The 21,542-nt window shown below is 54.6% G+C and overlaps 1 protein-coding gene across 4 annotated transcripts in view; it reads left to right on the top strand.

Moving 5' to 3' along the window:
• Positions 1-20,474, top strand: part of ZNF512B (zinc finger protein 512B) — a 30,381-nt gene extending 9,907 nt beyond the window's left edge. For 2 of the 4 annotated variants that reach the window (XM_053958615.1, XM_053958618.1), the window contains exons 9-17: positions 1,287-1,411; positions 3,822-3,914; positions 4,715-4,813; positions 5,524-5,811; positions 6,385-6,576; positions 13,017-13,118; positions 14,114-14,176; positions 16,134-16,232; positions 16,605-20,474. In XM_053958615.1, the coding sequence (XP_053814590.1) occupies positions 1,287-1,411; positions 3,822-3,914; positions 4,715-4,813; positions 5,524-5,811; positions 6,385-6,576; positions 13,017-13,118; positions 14,114-14,176; positions 16,134-16,232; positions 16,605-16,898 (1,355 nt within the window). In that variant the 3' untranslated portion in view covers positions 16,899-20,474. The remainder of the gene's footprint in view (positions 1-1,286; positions 1,412-3,821; positions 3,915-4,714; positions 4,814-5,523; positions 5,812-6,384; positions 6,577-13,016; positions 13,119-14,113; positions 14,177-16,133; positions 16,233-16,604) is intronic. The other 2 variants (XM_053958617.1, XM_053958616.1) reach the window with 2 other exon arrangements.
• Positions 20,475-21,542: the final 1,068 nt, after the last annotated feature.

The raw sequence follows: 21,542 nt of genomic DNA, 5'->3' as shown, positions 1-21,542 counted from the left end.
CAGCAGCTCTGTGTGCAGTGTAGCTCCTTTTCTGTGCACTACCCCAAGCCTGAATGGTCTCTATCTTCATGCCTCCATCCCCACCTTCACCTGCAGCTCGTGGTCCCCACACCCCTCTTGGCCCAGCAGGTTGTTTGCTGGATGAGTTTTCTGGCAGGTTTGTCAGGAGAAGCAGCACAGAATCAGAGGTAGGAGCACACAGCTCCTGCCCTTTTGAGATACAACACAGATATGGAAACAGCCACTGCTGCTAAAATGTTGGTGCCGCCACAAGTGATGGGGCACCTTACCTTCAGTTCACTGCCTGGTCAACGTGATGAAAGTGCTGAGACTTGAGAGCCAAGTTCCACCTGGCTTCACTGTGAGCCAGCATGTGACCCATGTGATGATGGCATTTTTCTAACATCATTCCCATGAATGACACCAGTGCATAACTCTGGGCATAATTACACCTTCCCTGAGCCTCGAGGTGCAGCCTACACTCAGCATAGGTTGCTTGCTTTCCCTGAGAGCTCTGACAGCAGGAGGAACACAGGATGTGCAAGATAAACACAGCTGCAGTGCCTTGCACTGCTTTCAAATTCAAATAAACGACTCTCTGATCTCACAGCCATGCGAGAGCATCCAAATAAACAGACTTGGCGGATTTTATTCAGCCCAGGCTTCCCTTGCTGGAAGGCCAGCGCTGCTCTGCTGAGAACACGGCGTGAACTCTGGGCCTGGGAGCTGCTTTTGGCCCCACATATCTCTTATTTTGGGTTTTTTAAAGGCCAGTCACAGCCATTCAAATAAACAGATGCCTGGAAGCCGGCAGTCCCCCAGCTTCCTCCGTGTCTGTCGGGAAGAGGATTGCCAGAGAAGCTTTCCAGGCACACGTCCGGATGGAGCTGAGACGCTCACCTTTGTTTCACTCCCGCTAATTGTTTTCATTTGGCAGGGGGAAGTTATTCCAAGCAGGGCAGGATCAGGTGGCTGGGGGCATCATCATCTTTTTACAACTCCCAGCAGGCAGGATATCAGAGTGGTTGGAAAGACCTGGGTCTTTCCCCAGGTCACCAGGTCTGGTAACTCCACATAAAATTGACCCAGTGACCCAGTTTACTTGGGCAGCTGCAGGAGAGTGGGATAGGGAGAGCTGCATGGTTCATGTCCAGTTTTGGCTTTGCCTGGGAGAGTGTATCTCTTTTTTTAATATCAGGAACTTTCCCACTTCACTGCTTTTCAACTTACCAAGTCAAGCATCTAAGGCAGGTTGGATGTAACACCTCTCTTCTCTCCCTCACCAGCAAACCCTGAGGACCAGTGGCAGAGGGAGATCAGCGAGAAGGGGGAAGTTTCCTGTCCAACCTGTAGTGTTATAACCAGGAAAACTATTGTGGGACTCAAAAAACACATGGATGTCTGCCAGAAAGTAAGACCTTACTTTATTCAGTCAAACACATGGATTTTGGGGGGAAATGGATGTATGTGTGCCTCTCATAAACGTTCAGTGGTACTCCTAAAACCTTTCTGGACTGTATTTGATAGAACACTTGTTGGTCATCTTCAGCTTGCTGGCTGGCTTGCATTGACCCAGAGGGATTTGGACATTAATTCTCAGCAATTCTGAATCCCTTTGTGATCTGGGCCCCTTGTCCCAGTGTCTCAACAGAGTCAGGTATTTCTAGTAGCTAAACAAATAGTTTTAAGGCTGGAGAGATTGTTGGGGTTGTCTCTAATCTGGCCTCCTCTGGAGCCCTGGCTGTGGGGTTTCACTGTGTGCTGTGCCTTGTATCAGACCAGATAAACTGGTTACATGAGAGCATGTCTCAGGGAAACTCTGAGCCTGGATGTGCTCAGACAGGCTGTCAGGATGCAGGAGTTCAGAGAAAAATTGTCTCTGCGCCACACCACAATCCATCAGAGCACAGGATTACATCTTCATCCGTCACCTGACGGAGCCATTGCCACAGAAAGCCAACGTGGGATCGATGCCTCCTGCTTTGAAAATATGTGGCTGGGCTTTGATTCCACATTCATTTGCTGTAAGTGCTTCCCCAGCCATTGCCTTGTTGTTTATACAGCAGTGGGAGGCTGCTCTCCCTCCCAAACCCCATCCTACAGCAACTCTGGGCAGAATCCTGCCGCCTCTGATATCCTCCTGGCCTCAGTGGAGTGGGGATCCTGGCCATAACTGGTCATATTTCCTCTACTTTGGAGCATCTCCCAAGCCAGGTTGGCTCTGTGCAAGCTGCACAGCCACATGACCTGTTGAGCAGGGCTCTGCTGGAGCAGTCAGTGGTGTCTTCCCTGCTGGAAATATGCCAGCCCTATATTCAGGTAAAGATTTCAGGCTCCAGCCCTTGGAGTGGGTGTTCTGTCACACTTCCACTTCCTGAGAATCCTTGCCAGAGCTGGCTGTGCTGCTCTGAGTGCTGGGATGCTTCATGGAAACCCAGGCAGGACAGTCTCTATGCTCCAGGTATATGACCAGAGGTCCAGCTCTCAGCATTCCCTCGCTGAAATGAACCTGTGGCACAACCTTAGTGAGACCCTACTGCTACAGCCACGTGGGATCCCTATCAGAGCCAGCCTGGGTTGAGGCACCCCCTCTTTTTAATGACTGATATATTCCTTAGCTGGACAATAGGAAAAGGATGTGCAGGCTCCCAAAACTCTTATTAAAAAAAAGGAACAGTGTGCACTAAGCAGTCTGCTTAGTGACTTGTTTCCTTTGGTTTTGGAAAGGAAATAAGGGATGGAGAGGGTTGCAACATGCTTAGGCCTGAAGGAGGCAAGGGCAGTTATATCCTCCTGGTATCTCAGGTGGGAAGGCTTGTTGGAATGTGGCCATGGTATGTTTTTAATTGTTGACCAGAGGAGTAAATCCCAAGTTAGCTGCTATTGGCATCTAATGAGTGAAGGAGCTGTTAGCATCCACATTGTTAGGATGAAGTTTTTGGGTCTGGGACAAGATTAACTGATGGGAGTGCAGGTACCATAAGTCACTCCCAACTGACTGCAGTGATTCTATTCTTCATTTTCCCTGAGTTCCATAATGAGGAGAGATTTGCAGATCCATCTTCATTGCCTCTCCAGCTTTTAGTTCAATCTTGCTTCACCTTCACCACTCTCCCTTTAATCATCTGGCAGGAGAAGCAGGAATGACCACGGCTGGCCAGGCACTGGCTTCCTGTCGAGATACTCTGTCTCTTGGTGCCCAGAGCATGAACCTCCTGAATCAGTAAATTCTGGTCCCTGCCCCAGCAGAAGTCAAGATCTGTTCACCCACTGTTCAAGTGCCCCTTGTACCTCAGGGTGTGCAGTTCATGCATCTCCCCACACACTCAGGAGGCCGAGTTGGGTCAAACAGCAGGGCAATGAGAGGTAGAAAATATCCTCCTGTGATTGTGTCCTTAACTTCACACAGCCCAGGCACCCAGAAATTGCAATGTACACCAGCATCTGTCTTACTTAACAGGACTGCAGAGCACAGTCCATTGGCATTGGTAGATCAAAGCTTCTTCTCTGTCTAACCCTTTAACAGGAAGAGTAAGACACCAGATCCAGATGTTTTTCAGCCAGTGAGGCCTTAAATCTAAATCAAAAATAGAACGTTTTCCAACAACTGGGGCATGTGGGTTTGATAACGGTATCCAGGACAACAGAGAGAAAGCTCTGAGCTGCAGGCAGGGCCTGGGATGGGAAACAGGGGTGCTGTGTTGCCTGCTGGGTCCCACCACTGGGTACTGCTGCAGCAACAGCCACCCATGGGGTTACTGACCAGCAGCAGCCCTTGGAAGGTTGTGGCCTGACGGGTGACTTGCCTTTAATTCCTTCAGCTGCAGGATGCCTTGAAGTGTCAGCACTGCAAAAAGCAGTTCAAGTCCAAAGCTGGGCTGAATTACCACACCATGGCTGAACACGTCAGCAAGGTAAGGGAGCTGGGCTGTGCTCGTCTTGTGCCTCCTTTCTCCATGCAGGTGAGGAAGCCATCCATCAAAAGTCCTCTCTCCATGATCTTTGTAAAGGAGGGATCCACCTTTGGAGTGTTTCACACACTGCTCAGCCTGGACGGTGGCCTTCCCCCTTCCTGCCAAGGAAAACATTTCCTCCTCAGGCAGTGAGTTAGGCTCATGTTGACGCTGATAAGTAGAGCAGAGGACTGAAAAAATAAAACAGGGTTTCAGATCCCACCATGGGGAAGATCTGGTGAGTATGGCGAGGTGGATTTTGAGTGGCAAAGCTCTGCCTCCAAAACTGTGCCTGCAAATCTGGGACTGATGGGTTCTGCCTTGCACGCATCTCAAAATCTGGTCTTTAGCTCTTCAATGTGCATGGGAGAAGCAGCCACAAAATTTATCATGAATAAATTTTGTACATGTCTGAGATACCAGAGCAAGGCATAACTACATTTCTACGTGTCCCGTGCTTACCAGTTGTGACTTGTCTTTTACCTGTGCCTTAATCTCCTGCTCTTCAGTCTTGCTGGTGAATCCTCTGTGCAGGAACTGCTCCTGGGTTTCTCAGCTGGCCCTTTGAGTGTAATCACAAGAAAGGCATGAGCAGATCCAGCACATACCAACGAAGCAGTGGGAGATCCAGCTCTCCTAATGAGAGGTTCCCTCCAGCCCAGGGCAGCTCCCTGCAAGGCAGGGCTTTACCATCCACTCCTGGCACAGAGGACATGAGTAAATGGTTGACTCTGTCGCTTCTGTTACTTCCTTGTTTCCAGCCTGTTCCTGTGGAAACCGCTGGACTTGGTGAACAGGAAGAGCGGGAAAGGCTGAGGAAAGTGCTAAAGCAGATGGGAAAACTGAAATGTCCCAATGAGGTACGAGAACAATTCTTGTTTCTCGTTCTGTGAAAAAGTGGAAGGAGTGAGTCCCATGCAGAAGGGGACATGTACTCTCCAGGCATCCCTTGGCATTTGTTCAACATTTCCACCTTAGCTCAGCCATCCCAATCCCTGTCCCAGTGGCTCTGTGCACTCCAGCAACAGGACAGCCCTGCAGGAGGGTGGGCACAGGGCAGACTGAGGAGCGCTGGAGGGCAGGTTCTGCCTCCTGAGATCAGGAAGGAGCACAGCCTGCCCTGGGCAGAGCGTAAAACCAAACCAAAGCACACCAAAACCAGAGCCGAGCGGGTTGCAGACAAGTCACGAACAGGTAAGGGAGGCGTGTGGCAGAGGTTTGTCCCGCGGGTGCTTTGCTCTCCGTGCAGGCAGCGCCTCCCCAGTGCCTTCCCCTCCTGCCGCCTGCTGTGTGTCTGTCCAGAGAGCTCTGTCTGTGTGTTGGGGCAGGGAGTGCCGGGGCAGGGACAGCTCCTCCCATCCCTCCAGGGCATTGTCTGTTGTGCCTGTGCCTGGCTCTTTGGGATCTGTCAAATTCCCCAACACTTGGACAGGATGGGTTGGCAGAGCCGCTCTTCAGAGTGGGCTCCTTGGGAATGCTCCTCCCTGGAGAAATGGCACCTCAACCTTTTCAACGTGGCCGCATGAAACCCCAGCCCTCCTTAACCCTCCCCTTCTCCCCATCTCCATAGGGTTGCGTGGCCAACTTCTCCAGCCTGATGGGCTACCAGTACCACCAGAAGCGGTGTGGCAAGCAGCTTGCCGAGGCCGACAAGCCCGTGTTCAGCTGCCCACACTGTGGCAAGAAGTACAAGTCCAAGGCTGGCCACGACTATCACGTGCGGTCAGAACACACGGCCTCGGTGAGCCCCCCGGACGCCTCCGCAGCCCGAGGAGCGGGGCCATCCCCCCCCGGGGGGGACTGCAGAGCTGCGGAGCCCGTGGGCAGGACCGAGCCGGGCAGGGCCGGGCCGGGCAAGGCAGGTGCAGACGTCGGGCCGGTGTTGTTTTCTCCCTCAAATCACCGTGCATGTGTGTTCTACCATGCGGTGTTGGGGGGGACAGGGTACACCCTGCTCCACCCCTCCAAAAATGCTGTTTATGGGAGTGGTCAGCAGCATTCCCTTTCCCCAGTGCCCACAGGGCTTTGCTCCAGCCCACCCTGCATCCATGCTGTGCAGGAAAAAAAAAAAAACAGACCTCAGGCCGCTCCCTCACAAGCGCCAGCTGCTTGCCAGTGCTGGGGTGGTAGGATCTATCCCTGGGGAGCATCCCTTTCTGTTCTGTTGATCCCTACTGACAGTGCATCCGACACTAATCACTCCCTAAATCTAATAACTGGAGACATTTATACACATGGGAGCACCGAGGGACACAGTCTATGGCTGCTGCTGGGCTGAGGGAGGTGGGTGCTCCCCTTGCTCCCATGCTCCACTGCAGAGGCACAAAGCAGGTCTGGAAACACACAGCCCAAATCCCAGCATCCCCATCCTGGGCCCAGAGAGCTCGCTTGTTCTCTTGTCATGCCCTCTGTGACCCTGTCTCTCTTGCAGCCTCCAGAGGAGCCAGAGGTGAAGCCGGAGCCTGGTCCCGTAGAAGATTTTGAGAGGACCCCGAGCGGCCGCATCCGTCGGACGTCGGCCCAAGTAGCCGTCTTCCACCTCCAGGAGATAGCAGAGGACGAGCTGGCCAGGGATTGGACCAAACAGAGGATGAAGGATGACCTGGTGCCTGAAACAAAGCGGGTGAGCAGCCTTTAGTTCTCCTTTTGGTTTTGCACTAGCTGTACACGGAGATCCAGGATTCCAGCCTGGCCCCAGCTGGTTGAGGGCTCACATGTCTCACTTGCTGTGCCTTAAATTAATTGGCTGTGATGGCAGATTTATTGCTGAAGAGCCCACCCAGCACAGGCTGAGCCGCTGTGGTCTGGAGGCTCCCAGCAGCAGGCAGCTGTGCCCTTTGGAGGAAGAGGTGGTGCACTGGGAAGAGATCAAGGTCTGGCCCCGAGAGTATTGGGGTGGGAGGTCATTTCTGGTCCATGCTGAGCAGGGAAGTAGAGGCTGGCAGCTGAGAGGAGCACGTGAAGAGAGCAGATCGGATCTGCAACCATCTCCCTTGTGCTGTCAGAGAGCAAAGACGCCCCAGGCAGAAATCTCTCCCATCCACATCTCTTCCTTAACTTCTGGGAGATGCTTTCCTGGAGGTAAAAGGCCTGCAGCATCCTGGAGCAGCTCTGCTGGGAGCAGAGGAAGGCAGAGAGTGGAGACAGGACTGAGCCCCCCCAAGCTCCAGCAGCAGTGCACTCGTGGCTCAACGCTGTGGGGTTTGCACAGGGTCCCAAAGGCTGGAGCTTTTCATAGGCATTGGAGTGAGTACACATTAAACCAAACCTCCCTTCTGCCTGTGGGAGGACGTGATTATTCCTGGGGGTGTACTAAAGCTAAAATTCCCTCCAGGTATGCTCCTTCTGGGCTGTAAAAAGAATGAAGCAGCAGTAAATCATAAACCTTTTCAGTGTAAAGGGGAAAAAAGAGAGGGAATAGGAGTTATTTTTGTTTGCCAGGACTCAATGCAGAGTCTCTGCATGAGGTGCAGCCTTTTTCCTTAGCAGGTGACTCTGCAATTCGGTGCCAGGCCTATTCCCTGCTCTGGAGAGTTGGGCATCTCTTGTCCAGTGCTCTGAAATTCACCCTGGCAAGATATTGGGCACATTGCAGAGATGGAAGTGAGTATCAGAGGGCATCAGGAGACTGTGAACAGTCCCAGCCCAGAGGACCTACCCCAAGCCATGAGAACAGCCCAAGTCTCAGAGGCAGCTTGGCGAAGTGATGGTGGTCACCCCAGGAAAAGGGGTGGCAGGAGAGCAGAGCTTGCACCAAAATGCCTTCCTGCTCCCACAGGCTGTTCTGTTCTGGCACCTGTGTGTGCTCAGCAGAAGTGCCACCATGGTCCTGCAGAGACCCAGAGAAACTAAGCCTGGCTCACCTCTGGTCTACATGTGGTGGACAGCTGGAAAACTAGCACAGAAACAAACCAGCAGTTTCTTTACCCACCTTGGCATCCCAGTGAGGCACTGGCACAGAAGGGGATCCAGCTGCAGCACTGCTATCTACTTTGGGGCAAAGCTGGGCATTTCAGGGCCAGAACTGCTTGTAAACATTTTATTTCCCCAGTGCTTGGTGTTGCCATTGTTGGTTTCCAGATGACTTCAGCTGCAATGCATTAATAATTTTAAAAAACCAAGCCCAAAGTAGCTGTTTCATTTCAGATACTGTGGGAGAAGAGGTGTGCTGCTCTCTTTCCCCCTCTCCTGTCTCAGCTCTTGCATTCTTCTCTTTCCACTTGGAATTGTTCCCTTTATTCATGACTTTGGGTATTTTCTTTTTGAATTGAGGGAGCAGCCAGGACCCCAGGCCTGGACCAAGGGCACATGCTCAGGCTGACAAAGGCATCGTAAAGGTCTCAGCACTGGCATAATTGCTCCATGAAATGCTGGTGGGCTTTTTTAATGAGACATTTCTTGTGTTCAGGGTCTGATTATTTAAGTTTAACTGAGCCCCATCTCAGTGCTAAAAATCAAAGAATTGCTGTGAAGCTGGCAGAAGCAGTTTTGCATTAAAGATGGGAAAGGGGGGAATTGGATCAGCTCCCAGATGGCAAAACAAGGCTCTTGAGTTGGAGGATCAAGAGACCTCAGGCCCTGCATGAAATCCCACATGGATTTTGGAGGAAGTCAGTGTAGTGGGTGAATCCGTACATAGCCGTGCGTGTGCCTGTGGGTACGTCTTGCAGTGACTGTCACGTTCCCTTGACAACACTTTATAATCTGTTCGGTCTATGACATTTTTTCTTGATGAGCGATGCTGGGAGGAGGTGGGAGGCAAGTTCTGCCCAGGCAGGCTGGTGGGAGCTTGCTGACTTCAGCACGCTCTGAGCTGCTCTGCTCAGCCATGATTTGCATTGCTAAGGACTGCTTTGCCTTTACAAGTTGGTTTAGTTCAGGGTGTAGAAAGAAACCTCTCAGCAAGTGCCCAATTTGACCTCATTATGGCCCCAAAACAGAACTGCCTGTGGGACAGCCTTGTGCCACATGGGAAGCTCAGAGCAGCCAGCAGCATCCCCGTGTCCCCGTGCCACCACCCCACCGAGCACTTGTGGTGGCCCTTCCTGAGGGAACTGACAGCCCAGAGCCACTGGAGCAGCAGGAAGATAAACACCAGTTTGCCTTGGCCAGGGCACTGGGACTGGTGGGAACTGATGGAATTCACAGAGAAGACACAACACCACCACCTCTTCTTCTTCCCCAAGTCATGCCCAGCCATTGGGAGTACTCTGCTGGTCCTGTACTGGACATGGAGAGAAGTGGGATGTCAGGGATCAGCAGCAGATTGCAGCTGCTCCTTCACCTTTTCAGCAAGCCCTAGGTATTTCCAGGATTCCAGAGGGACATATGCTTCCCAGCTCAGGTCTGTCGCCAAGGTGGATGGACGCACCCAAACTTGCTGCAACACAGGACAAGCTCCATCCCTGAACCCTCCGGTTCCCCACCATGGTCCCAGCAGTCAGTGTTGATTTCAAGGAAGCTGAAGAAGAAAGCCACCCCGCTCCATCCCTTTTCCAGGCAGCAAAACCTTTTCCTAGGGGAAGGCACAAGCTGATGGGACACAGGGGTTCTTAGCCTCACAGCAGGAACAGCCCCACTGCAGCCCCTGCTCTGTGGCCACGTGGCAGCCGGTCCCAGCCGGGAAGAGGGATGCTGGGTTTGGATCCCGTTGGTGGCCTGTGGTAGGATGCGTTCGCCTTTCCCCGGGAGGATGGATTCCTTCACACCAAAGCAATGGCATCAGAATAAACGATTGCTGCTCGATCCCAGGCCCTGCGCTGCCTTCGGTCTCTGCTAACCAAATCCAGCATTTCTAAATATACACTGGAGTCTTATTTTCTCGCTCCGATCTTTATTTGCCTCCAGATAAGCTGAAACAGATGGGGTGTTTCACAACAGCCGCTTGCTGGAGATGTCAGATGGGGAAGGGCACACCCCTGCTGCTTTTCTGGGAAAAATCCCCTCTGCAGAAGCTCTGTGAAGATGATGCCGACCCTCCTCTGGCCTTTGCTGGGGCTGTCTCCTGCCCATGAGCAGCCTTGAGGCTGCAGGTTCCCAGTTCATGGCAGTGGGCTCTGGGATGTAGTGGGGGATGAGAAACAACCTCCTTGAGACATCTAAGTGGCAGAAGGGGAGAACATGCTGTGGATATTCCACTGTTTCAGAGTGTGACGCTTTCTTGGTTGAGCTTGAGGTGGGGTTCCTTGTTTCAAGGTGCTGGAGGTTGTGATGGGCTCCTGCGGCCCAGGCAGGAGCTGTGCCACACAAGAGGGATGCAGAGCTCCACTGTGGGATACATGGACACTCCATTTGCCTCCCCACAGCTCGGGGTCTCAGTGTCAGTAGGGGCAGCCATGGAGTCTGCACATCCCTGCACATCCCTGTGGAGTCTGGTGCCATGGGGTGCCAGGGATCTGGAGCAAGGGGCAGCCGTAGGCCAGTCATAAAGCTAAAGGGCAAAAGTCATCTCCAGGCTTGAGGTTTTATACTGGAACCAGGATAAATTCCAGAGCAGAAGAGGCTGGCTTGAGTTTGTCCCCCAAAACAATGGCCCTGCGATGCAGGCAGGAGCCAGGCTGAGCCCTGCAGACTCATGGCACTGTGGGCCAAACCAGATCCCAGCTCCAGCTGTGGGGCCGAGTCCATCCTTCCTCCCCTTGCTCGGCAGACCCTCCAGTGGGACCTGGCTGCTGCCCAGCACCCCTGGGTGCATTTTGCCTTCATGGCATCATCCACAACTTCCACAGGATGAAGGGAGATCAGTACCTTGTGCTGGGGACCTGGTGAGGCTTCAGGGGCGCTCATCAGCTGAGACACCCTGCATGGTTCTCATTTACTGTGATATATTTTGGGGAAGGGGAGAGCTGTCTAGGGAGCAGAGAGCATTGAAATATGAAAGTTAATTAAATAAAAGTGTCAGTCAAAGGAAACAAACCTTCCCAGCCCAGCATCCTTCGACTGTTCAGAAGAGATGGGCTGTAGCCAAAACCAGTTGTAGTCGTTTAATGATTTGGCCATGAAAATTTTCACTTACAGGCTGTTTGAGGAAAATAAATGGAAAAGAAAAAAAAATATAAAATATTCCATGCCTGGGGCTCCCTCTTAATAGAGACATAAAGATGACTTTGACATTCCCAGAACCGCAGCGCCCTGGGAAGACATGGGATTTGCATGTTATTGTGCAGGACTGTTGGAGGAGGGCAGGGAGGGATTTTTCTCTGGAGTGGGAAAGCAGAGCAGCAGAGTCCACATCTCTGAACATCCCCCCTTGCCTCCTCCCCGGGGACACGCGGAGGGAGAGGTTGTTGCTGGGACTGTGTGCGGTTACCGTTAATGTTTGCTCATTCATGGGATTGATTGGGTTTTAATTATGGAGACAGTTTGGCATCCTGGCTCTCAGTATCAATGGCAAAAAGGGACTCCTGTGTTCTCCCCTGGAGGTGGCATTGCCTTCCCTGGGCTGGGGACCAAGCTCTTGGTAGATGCACCATCCCAGAGCTTCAAAGAGCTCTGCTGGCATCTCCCCCAGCCGCAAAGCATGACAGAATTGCAGCACTGGGGCTCAGGGGAGTTTTCCACATCCACATCCGTCCTTACCAGTGTTCACAGCGCTGTTTCGCAAGGCCTTGTGCCCCTGCCCCTCACATGGAGCCCAGTGCTCCCTGACCCAGCCGTGCCCTGCCACGTGCCAAGGGGAAGGCTGCAGGGGCACATGGATCACTTTAATTTGAGTGGAAAGGAGGGGCTGACATCTGAGCCTTCAACATCCCGAGCTTCCCTTTGCAGGGAGGTTTGGGAACAGCTTGGGCGAGCTGGCCAAATGCAGATTTGCAGCTCTATCAGCATGTTCAGGAAAAGTCACAGCTGGAAAACAAATCCAGCCAGCTTCCGTCTGCCTCCAAACCACCAGCTCCAGGACCTTGGGTAACGTTTGGCCTGGGTTTGCACCTCTGCAAGCACCTTGTGGCTGTTCATCCTCTCCATCCAGCATGGATGCAGGGATGCAGTTGCATCCCGTGCTCAGAGGGTGCCCATGGAGAGTGGCACGTGCTCAGGTACCCACACCTGCACCGTGCCATCTGTGAGCTCACCCAGCATTGCTCCCACTCGGAAGGTTTGGGGCTTGGAACCAAAACAACGTCCACTGGCTCTAGCAGAGCTCACCAGGCTGGGCTGGGAGTTGTGCTGGTGTGGTTGTGCAGCCTGGTGTCCCCTGCAGACCTTGGCACAGTGGCTCAATGTCAGGCCAGGACCAACCCTGCAGGTAGGGCCAGGCACAGTGGCTGGGAGGCCCGGAGATGCCTGGAGCTGCCACAGCTGCCTTGGCTTGTGCTGAACAGGCAGAACTGGAGTTGGGAAGGTCACCCTGCTATGCTAACCCTCAAAGTCGCTAATAAAGCGCTAATTAAAAGCACTTGGAAGGAGCAGCCCTGCCAGAAGGAGAGGCAGAGACACAAGAGGCCTTTCATTGTTTAACGGGTTGTGCCCATTCATCCATGGAAGGCAGCCATGGAGGCTCCTGGCCCCTCTGCCCAGTGTGCAGGGTTGTTTATTCCCCAGGTTATAAAATGGCAGAAGGGCTGTGCTGACACCATGCACTGAAAAGGCCGAGTCCAGTCCTGGCCCTGTGGGCATGGACCTGGGGCTTCTCCTCCCTTCCCCTCCCTTCCCCTCCCTTCCCCTCCCTTCCCCTCCCTTCCCCTCCCTTCTCCTCTCCTCTCCTCTCCTCTCCTCTCCTCTCCTCTCCTCTCCTCTCCTCTCCTCTCCTCTCCTCTCCTCTCCTCTCCTCTCCTCTCCTCTCCTCTCCTCTCCTCTCCTCTCCTCTCCTCTCCTCTCCTCTCCTCTCCTCTCCTCTCCTCTCCTCTCCTCTCCTCTCCTCTCCTCTCCTCTCCTCTCGTGGCAGGGCAGAGGCACCTCCCCGCTCTGTGGTGCCCAGGAGGGGGATGGCATCTCTGGGGGAAGCCTCCCAAGTAGTTTTCAGCTCCTATTCACTTTGGAGCAGGGCAAGACCCATGTGAAGAGGCAGGACCGTGGACCGGGCTGGGGTGTGCAGCTCTGCTAATCAACTGCTATTGTTCACAGCTTAATTACACCCGGCCAGGGCTTCCAAAGCTCAATCCCAGGCTGCTGGAAAACTGGAAGAACGAGGTGAAGGAGAAGGGCCGCATCAACTGTCCTAACAACGTAAGGATTGTCTGTTCTTCCGTGGGATGGCTGGTCTCCATCTGTAGGAGGAAGGGGGAGTTTTTGGGGCAGAAACCCACCAAAAATGGTTCTTTTTGGGCCCCTGATTACAGTGATGCTCAGACACTCATTTCACCTCCTTCCCCTGAGCTTGCTACTGTGTCTGGTTAAAGCATGTTCCACCTTTGTGATCTTCCTTGTGTGCGCAAGCCACCAGGCCTGGGGACAGGGCCACCCTTGGGCTGACGGTGCAGCATCGCCCAATTTGAGCTCTGGAGCTGCCTTTGGGAAGCTCCCAAGATCCTGACAGGGTGAAGGCTGCACATCCTGCGCAGCCTTTTGATGTAGAGAACCTGCTTTTCCCAGAGTTAAATGAAGATAGATTTAAGCCAAGCTTTTTAAAGCCCTGTGACAAGCACAGACCTCAGGGCATGGTGCATGTGCCTCATCTCGCTGTGAAACACAGCCTTGGCCTGAGCTGACAGAGAGGTGAACCCCACCCTGGTGCTGAGCTTGGATTTCTCGTCCCAAACAAAGCCTTGCTAATGTGAGTTCTGAAGGAGGCGGTTCCCACAAGGCCAGGGGAGCCGGGCTGCCTAATTAATGTCATACACAGGCACTTGGAAAAGACGTTGCTCAGAAACTGGTCATGCTGCTGCCTGGGTGATTTCTCCTCTCCATTAAGCCTCTGCTGTGGCTCCAAGAGCTCCTGTAGCCCAGCAGGACCTCCCGACAGCTCACAAATGTAGGTTTTCCACGGAGATGTTTAGGGGAGACGTTTTTCAGCCCGTTGCAGAGGGATGTGGCCACATGACTCCCATTAGCACTAATGGGAAACGTGTGACCAGAGCCCTCGGCGCCTCGCAGAGCATTAACCTCACACTGCTCAGCCTGGACCGGTGGCTGTGCTGGCTCAGCAGGCTCCTGGCCACAGCTCAGAGGAAGACAGGGTATGAGGGGGATCATGCCTAACCCTGCTTTGTTTTCTCCTGCAGTGCTGTGAAGCCATTTACTCCAGTGTCTCGGGGTTGAAAGCTCACCTGGCCAACTGCAACAAGGTAGGTCCTGCCTTTTACACCCTTTTCTCAGAGGTGGCTTTGGTGTTGGGTTTTCTCTTCCCCCCCAGCTGGTTTTGGAGGAACAAGGCAAGGGACAATGGCACAGGTTAAAGGATGGTTGCTGCTGGAGGTCTGGCTGGCAGTGCTGCTCCAAGTGATTTGTCACCAGGCAGGTGGAGGCAGAGAGGCTCGAGCTGAGTAGATGAGTTGGAGGGGAATGTAGCTGCTCTTTCACTTATAGAGAAATGGTCCCACAACACAGGCTTCTCACCCAAGCCCAGACCTCTGACACACAAAGTGTCACAGGGAGCTCTAGACACACTTAGACCCACAGCAGTGGGCCTAAGTCCTCCTGCCTTATGTCCTCCTGCCCCACAGCAGCCCCTGCCCAGCTGGTCCCTGCAGCCCCCAGATCATTCACAAGCCCGGGGCTAAGCAGCATGGCCAGCATATCACACAGCCACACATCAGCCACAGCAGCTCAGAGCCAAGGAGCTGGGTGCTGGAAACGGAACGTTTCCTGAGGCAGGTGGGAATCAGGAATCTTACTTGGGCAGCCCTACAGCCCCTCTGGAAGCCCAGCTGGCGGGATGCTGGTGTAGTGCCTCCTGGGATAAGCTGGGTCTGGAAGAGGCAGCTGGTCTGTGCAGAGACCAGTGCCCTCCCACTGGATGGATGGAGCAGCCCTGAGCTCCAGTGCCCCAGGGGAGGGATCAGGAGCTCCGTGTAGGTCCCTCAAATTGGAACCAAGTAAGAGCTGCTGAAGCTTTATACCCTGAAACGTTTCCAGCTGCAGCTTCCATTGAATGGAGCTTCCAGGAGGCAGCTCCAATACATACCCTGTGGTTATTAAAAACACCAACTCCTGCACTCCTCCAGCGCTAGCTGGAACAGCAGCCCTTAATGAGATAATTTAGAAAATGGGCTGCAGAGATCCGGCAGGAGAAGCTGGATTTATGCAGGATAAAAGAGCAAACACAGAAGACTAGGACAGCTCCTTCTCTGACAGAAAATGGAGCTGGTTTCTGGTTGGTTCCATGCACAGGAAGCAGCCAGGATCTGCATGAACATTTCCATGAACAGCAGAGCTGCACCCTCTGGATCTGGCACTGCTGGGGCCAGGAACTGGGAGTCAGCAGAGGGGAGTTGCTCTGCGACCCCCACACTGCCATCAGCAGGACTCTTCCCCTTAGGGGAAAGGATTTACTTTGAGTACATGTGCCAACAAATTTAGCATAAATAAATCACAGCCCCTCCAGAACTGGTCTCTGATTCCCACTGTAAAATCCTGCAGAACTGGTTGCAATACATAGAGCCTTAGCAAGGCTCCCAGGCAGCACCCCATCCTCAGTGGGGATTGATGCAGCAGGATGATTTTGCACAAGGATTCCCGAAGCCAGGCCTGCCCTCTCCCGAAATGAGAGACCTGTCTCACTCAAGATTTACAGCTATGGAGAAATTCCCAGGGAGGAAATATATGGCCCAGAGGGGCTCATCCATAACCCCCTCGTCAATAGAGAGCGCATTATCTCCCACGTGCCATGACCTGCAGCAGAGCCAGGAAATCTGTCATCCCACCAGGGTGCTGGTGACAGGAATCCAGCACTCACCCTGGCTCTTTGACAATGTAACAGGAAAATTAGGTGAGTGTTGGACATAAATCTGATGGTGGCTCAGTCCCAGGGGATCACAGATCTGCTGATAGTGAGGACACAGGGCGATGGCCCCATCACCTGATGCTGGGGACACACAGGCAGCAGCACGAGTGGCATGGACTGAAACGCAGAAAGAGGATGTGGCTGTGAGCTCCTGGCCCAGCACCGAGGCTGGCAGAGATCTGGTGATTCAGACATGAGTGTTTATTTTGTGTCACTTTGAGGTCATGGGAGGGTCAGGGCCAGGGGAGGCCCAGGCCTTGGGGCACTTTGGGCTCTGCAGGAGCTGCTGTGTCTTGCAGGGTGACCACTCAGTGGGCAAGTACCGCTGCCTCCTGTGCCAGAAGGAGTTCAGCTCCGAGAGTGGCGTCAAGTACCACATCATCAAGGCTCACTCGGAGGTAAGGGAACAGCTGGAGCTGGGCTGGGCTAGTCCCTGCTCCAGCACATGCATCCTTGGGCTGTCCCCATCCATCCATCCATCCATCCATCCATCCATCCATCCATCCATCCATCCATCCATCCATCCATGTCTGTTAAGAGCAGAGCTGAGTAACAGCCCCCAGTCAGCCTGGGGGGTTCTTCCCTATCCCCCTTGGTGTCCCTGACACCCCCAGGCTCATTGCAGCAGCTCAGCACTGAGCAGTTTGACCTCAGAGAGGTGATGCCAGTGGGGTGAGGGGTGGGCCAGGCTCGGGTTGTGTGTTCTGGTGCTGGTGCCAGTGCCTGCCCCCAGGACTGTCACTAACCCCCGTGTCACCCCATGGACACAGAACTGGTTCCGAACCTCCTCAGAGGCCAGCCGGAAAAAGAAAAACAGGGAACAGCTTTCTTCCAGCAAAGAGGAGAAAAAGAAAAGCACAAACGGGAAGAAAAGGGGGAGAAAACCCAAGGAGAGGCCTTCGGAAATGTCCCCGAAGGGCAGAGAGAGCGGGGCAGCAAAGACTAATCACAAGAAAACCCTCGAGCACTGGGAAGGCTCCCGGGGCAGCCCCGAGGGGGACGAGCTCGCCCTCAAGCCCCCGAGCCAGCGGAAGGGAGGAGCCAGCAAGATGCCCGAGAAATGAGCAGCTCAGAGACTTGTCTCCGAGGATTCGTTTACAGCCCAGGGTAACAGGGTGGGGGTCTCTCCCAGTTTTATGTCCCCTCCTCCCCATCCCACCTCCTCTTGCCCCACCCTCCTCTCACCCTCTTTTTACAAAAAGAAAGGAAAAAAAAGGAAAAAAAAAAAAAAAGACAGAAAATACCAGTTAACCACTTTAAACAAATCACGGACCTTGTTTCACACTGGAAAACAAACAGGATCAAGGAAGCTGGAACGTTCTCCACCCCCTGCTCATGTACATACCCCTCGGTGGGGCCCCGCTGCCTCCCCCGGCCTGTGGTTCCCCTCCCCTGCACCAACCTGGTGACGCTTGAGCGAAAGAGAAGTGCAATAGCAGCGGGGTCCGTGGGCAGGGACCCTCCCCAGCGGCTCCGTGCCGGGGGCAGCTGCCCGGCTGTCTGGCGGCCTCCCAGATCCAGGGTGATGTTTCCAAAGATGTTCGAGCCGCTCGGGCGGAGGGTCCGGCAGCGGATGCTGCGGTGAGGGGGAGTTGGCAGCGCTTTCCCCGCAGCCGCGGGTCGAGGGGGAAGGTGTCGGGCAGGGAGCGGCTCTGTGGGGCTCAGCTCGGCAGGGTTTGTCTTGGGTTTGTGGTGCGAGGCACGGGCAGAGGAGGGAGCAGGGAGCGTGACACCCGCTGGCAGTGTGGGAGCTGTGAGCAGGAGAGGGGGTGCTCTGCGGCTGGTCAGGCTGGAGGGTTTAATGGAAAGCTGTGGGAATGCTGTGGGCACCCTGGAGAGTGGCAGCGCAGTGAGGGAGCTGTGCCTCAGTGCTTGGGTTGTGTTTGCCCGGCCTGGAGTGCTGTGATGGCCAGAGACGTGATGGCAGTGGTCAGGGGGAGGTGGCAGCCAACGAGCTGTCCCCCGGCCTGGGGCATCCAAGGGTGATTCAGGGTCCCACTGTGCTCCATCCTGAAGGTGCCGATCGCCCAGGAGGGAGGAATGGAGTCCCAGCTGTGGCCACAGGAGGTGTGTAAAAGGAATGGGGGCAGCATCGAGAGACAATCATGGGTCCTGCTGTAGGATGAGCCCAGTTGCTGCCCAGGCACCTCACATTCCCCTTGTCCTTTCGGGCTGGGACCCACCGTAGGAGGAGTCTCTGCTTCCAAAGATGCATCTGAGCCCCTGACCACTCGCCTCAGGGTGGCAGGTCCCTGTGGTGCCGTCCCTGCTTGTGCTCTTCCCTGGAGCTCTTCTTTGCTCCTGTGCTGCCGCTGTCATCACACCTTGCTGCAGCCCAGGGGGAGCCATCCCTGGACCGGGATGTGCCCGTCTCCAGACAAAACCAGGCTACCTCGGTCCTTGGGAAATGGGCACGTTTCCTCTCAGTAGCACAACAGAAAACCTTAAATCGATTTTTCCCCTATGCGGAGCCAGGAAAGAGGCATCAGAGGGGGAGCTTCTGCTTTTGCTTTAATCAATTCAAACCTCAGTCCTCCCTTTCCTTTCACTGCTCCTTGTCGCCCACCAGAGGCTCGGTATCGTTCCCTGCTGCAAGCAGCAGCTCAGTCATAATTAACATCCTCCACTGGCAGGTTATTCCAGCCAGGGAGGGGGGACAGTGGTGGCTGGAGCCAGGGTGGCTTCTCAGAGAGCCAGGGCTCCTGCTCTGTCCACAGCTCTGGCACCTGGATCCACCCTCTGCATTGCCCAGAGAGCTGGGCACGTGCCTGCGGCTGAGGGAACTGCCTGAGCATTGCTGGCTGCGCCGGGCCTCGAGGCAATTAGTGAGAAGGCTTAATTAGTCACTGCAGCTCAGCCTGGTCGCTGCTTGCATCATCGGATCGTGTTTGGATGGTGTCACTGGGGTAGATCCTGCCTCCCTGGGGAACAGGGAGAGCTTTGGGAGCTGAAGGACAGCTTGGAACAGCTCACAGGCAGCAGCAGGAAGGGGAGCGCAGGCAGAGCTGTGGGCCTGGCACTGAAATCTCTGTGAGGATGCAGAGGGAGCCTCTGGATCCCAAAATCTCGTCCTGCCGTGGAGGGAAATCCCCAGGAGAGCTCCACGCCCTGGCCTAGGGAAGGGAGATCGTGGAGCGGGTAGCCCGGGCTGCTGCCTTGGATGGTCACCACACGGTCCTCACTGTCTCCCCTTGGGCATGGCCTGGGACTCTCTTCTCATTAACATGCAATTAATTGGCTTCTCATTGATTAAATTAACTGGCAGCACTGCTTCACAGGGAGGGAGCCCTGGGAGCTGCTCAGGGCAGGATAGACATGGGAAAGGGCCAGCTCAGGGTGTCATCATGGGGTCCCGATCAAAATCCACCTCTGCTTCCATAATGAGTGTCTGACAGGAGCAGGGACAGCTGCAGTGCCCTCACAGAGTGACACCAGCCTGGAGGGGACCCCAGGGACATCTGGGGTCTCAGGGCAGGCAGTGGGAGCAGCGGTCCTGGTGCTGGGGCTGTCCCTGTCACCCTCAGAGCCCCAGTGAAGGCAGCACCATGCTCAGGAGGGAATTTCTATGAGAAAGTGAAATCTTCAGGGTTTTTTTCCCCCTCAAAAAGGTGTTTTCCCCACTAGTCATCACTCGGAGAGGAACATGTTCCCCCCCCACCTTCTCCATGAGACATCCTTTACTCTCCTGCTTATCCAGGGAAGGTTCCAAAGCAGTGCTGGGATCACCAGCACCTGCCAGTGCCACAACAGGTGAGCAGGCAGGGCCAAGTGACACCATAGTAGCACTGCTGGGGGCCAGTAGGTCGTGCCCCTTCAGGTGCTCCCAGCAAGGCAGTGCCAGAGGGGAAACCACCTTGATCCAGAGGGACAGGCAGAGGCTGTGAGACCAGATGGGGGACAAGTTGTCCTGTCCCCTTCCATCCCATCACCCGTGGGATTTGGGAATTTTTTCATCCTGGGCACTGTGACACTGTGGTCCCGCACCTCCGCTGTTGAGGAAACCCCCCCATCCCATCACCCGTGTCCCCAAGGAAAGGGTTAAACCTCCATGGGAGCAGGCATGGACTGCAAGCCTGTGGGAAGACCTCATGGAAAGCTTGGATCGTGGGGAACTGGGGAACCCTCGGCACCAACACCCGCCCTGGTGAGGTTGGCTGTGTCACACCAGCTCCGGCCACGGTGGATGGAGCTGCTTGAGCCTGGAGCACCTCCCACCCCCAGGAACCTTGGGAGCATTTTGTTCTTTTCTTTCTCTCCTTGTGACACCCATCCCACGGCATATCCGAATGTTTCTCGTCGATGCCAGTTATTAGTGCATAAGTGTATTTTGGGGAAAAAATTAAAACAGAAAAAAAAAAGACAAAAAAAGGAAAAAAAATTTTCAATTTATCACTTGTAACCATATATATAAATATATAAATATATATATTAAAAAGTGTTTATTTGCAAAAAAATAAAATTGTTTTAACGGTAAACTATCTTATAATAAACTCCCGATTTGTGATGATCTGTTCTTTTGTTAATCATTGACAAATCCTCAGTTGGAGAGTACTGTCCGAGCAGCTCCGAGCAGCGCCGAGGCGCTCCCTGTACTGTATGTATGAAACAGCTGTATCGAATAAATGGTTATTGATTTTTTATTAGCACTGTCGGCACCGTTATTGGGCACTTCGGTGGGAGGGTTGGACATGGGATCCGGGGGGTTTGGATTTGGATTTGTCCTTCCTGGCTGTGGCTGAGAGGACCCCCACTGCTGCTGAGGATGGAGCATGTGGTCACCAACCCAGGGGTGCCCCCCCAAAGCCGGGATGGGGAAGGTGAGGACTGGTGGTGCTTGCTGCAGCAGCACTCGGCACAGCCAGCACTCCTGGTCCCAGGGGGATCCCCAGTGCCCACAGCCCAAAGCCCAGCCAACCCCCACTCCCATGGTAGAAATCCCCCTAAAGCTGTTTCCAATCCATCCATCCCATCAGCAGCATCCAGCATGTCCTGCCCCAGGGCCCACATCCAGCCCACGACCTCTCCTCCTTGGGGAGCTCTGCGGGACCCGGGGCCACCCCCCGGCTCTCCCAGCGTGGGAATAAATCCTCTTCTGCTCCCTAATGGCTTTTTTGGCACCGAACCCCAGCAGGGACAGATTTAGACTGATCTCGCTGCTGGCTGAGAACGCAGCCTTTCCCCATGAGCGCTCTCGCCTCCCCAAGGATGCGTGGGGACCCCGGGAGCGGTGCTTGTCCCCCTCCCCCCGAACATGGGGTACCACAAACCTCAGCCCCGGGGCAACCCGGCCGGGATGGGAGCGCGGTGCCGAGTAAAGCCAGATCCCACCCATTGCCCCGGGTCCCGCACGGGGCCGGGGTCCTCCCAGCTCTCCGCAGTGCCCAGTGCCATTGTCAGAGCCCGGGTCACCCAAGCCGCGCTTCCCCGCAGCTGCAGGGGGCTGGGGGGTGCTGTGTGTTGCATCTCTCAGCGTCTTAGGCAGGGATGCAACTGCGCAGCCGCCCACAGGTACCCACAGCATCACTCGGAGCCCCACAGCACCCAGCCGTGCCCAAAACACCCACCTGTACCTCCAAACACCCACCCGCACCCCAGAACCCACCCCTTGTGCCCCACAGCACCCAGCCGTGCCCACATAGACCCATCTCCCCGCACGGCTCTTACCCGTGACCGCAGCACCCCTCCGTGCCCCATCACCCATCTGCCCC

This window comes from Vidua chalybeata, chromosome 17, assembly GCF_026979565.1.
Source record: "Vidua chalybeata isolate OUT-0048 chromosome 17, bVidCha1 merged haplotype, whole genome shotgun sequence".
NCBI classification, from domain to species: Eukaryota; Metazoa; Chordata; class Aves; order Passeriformes; family Viduidae; genus Vidua; species Vidua chalybeata.
The sequence above is the reverse complement of the archived record's forward strand: the minus strand, read 5'-3'. Positions and strand labels throughout refer to the sequence as shown.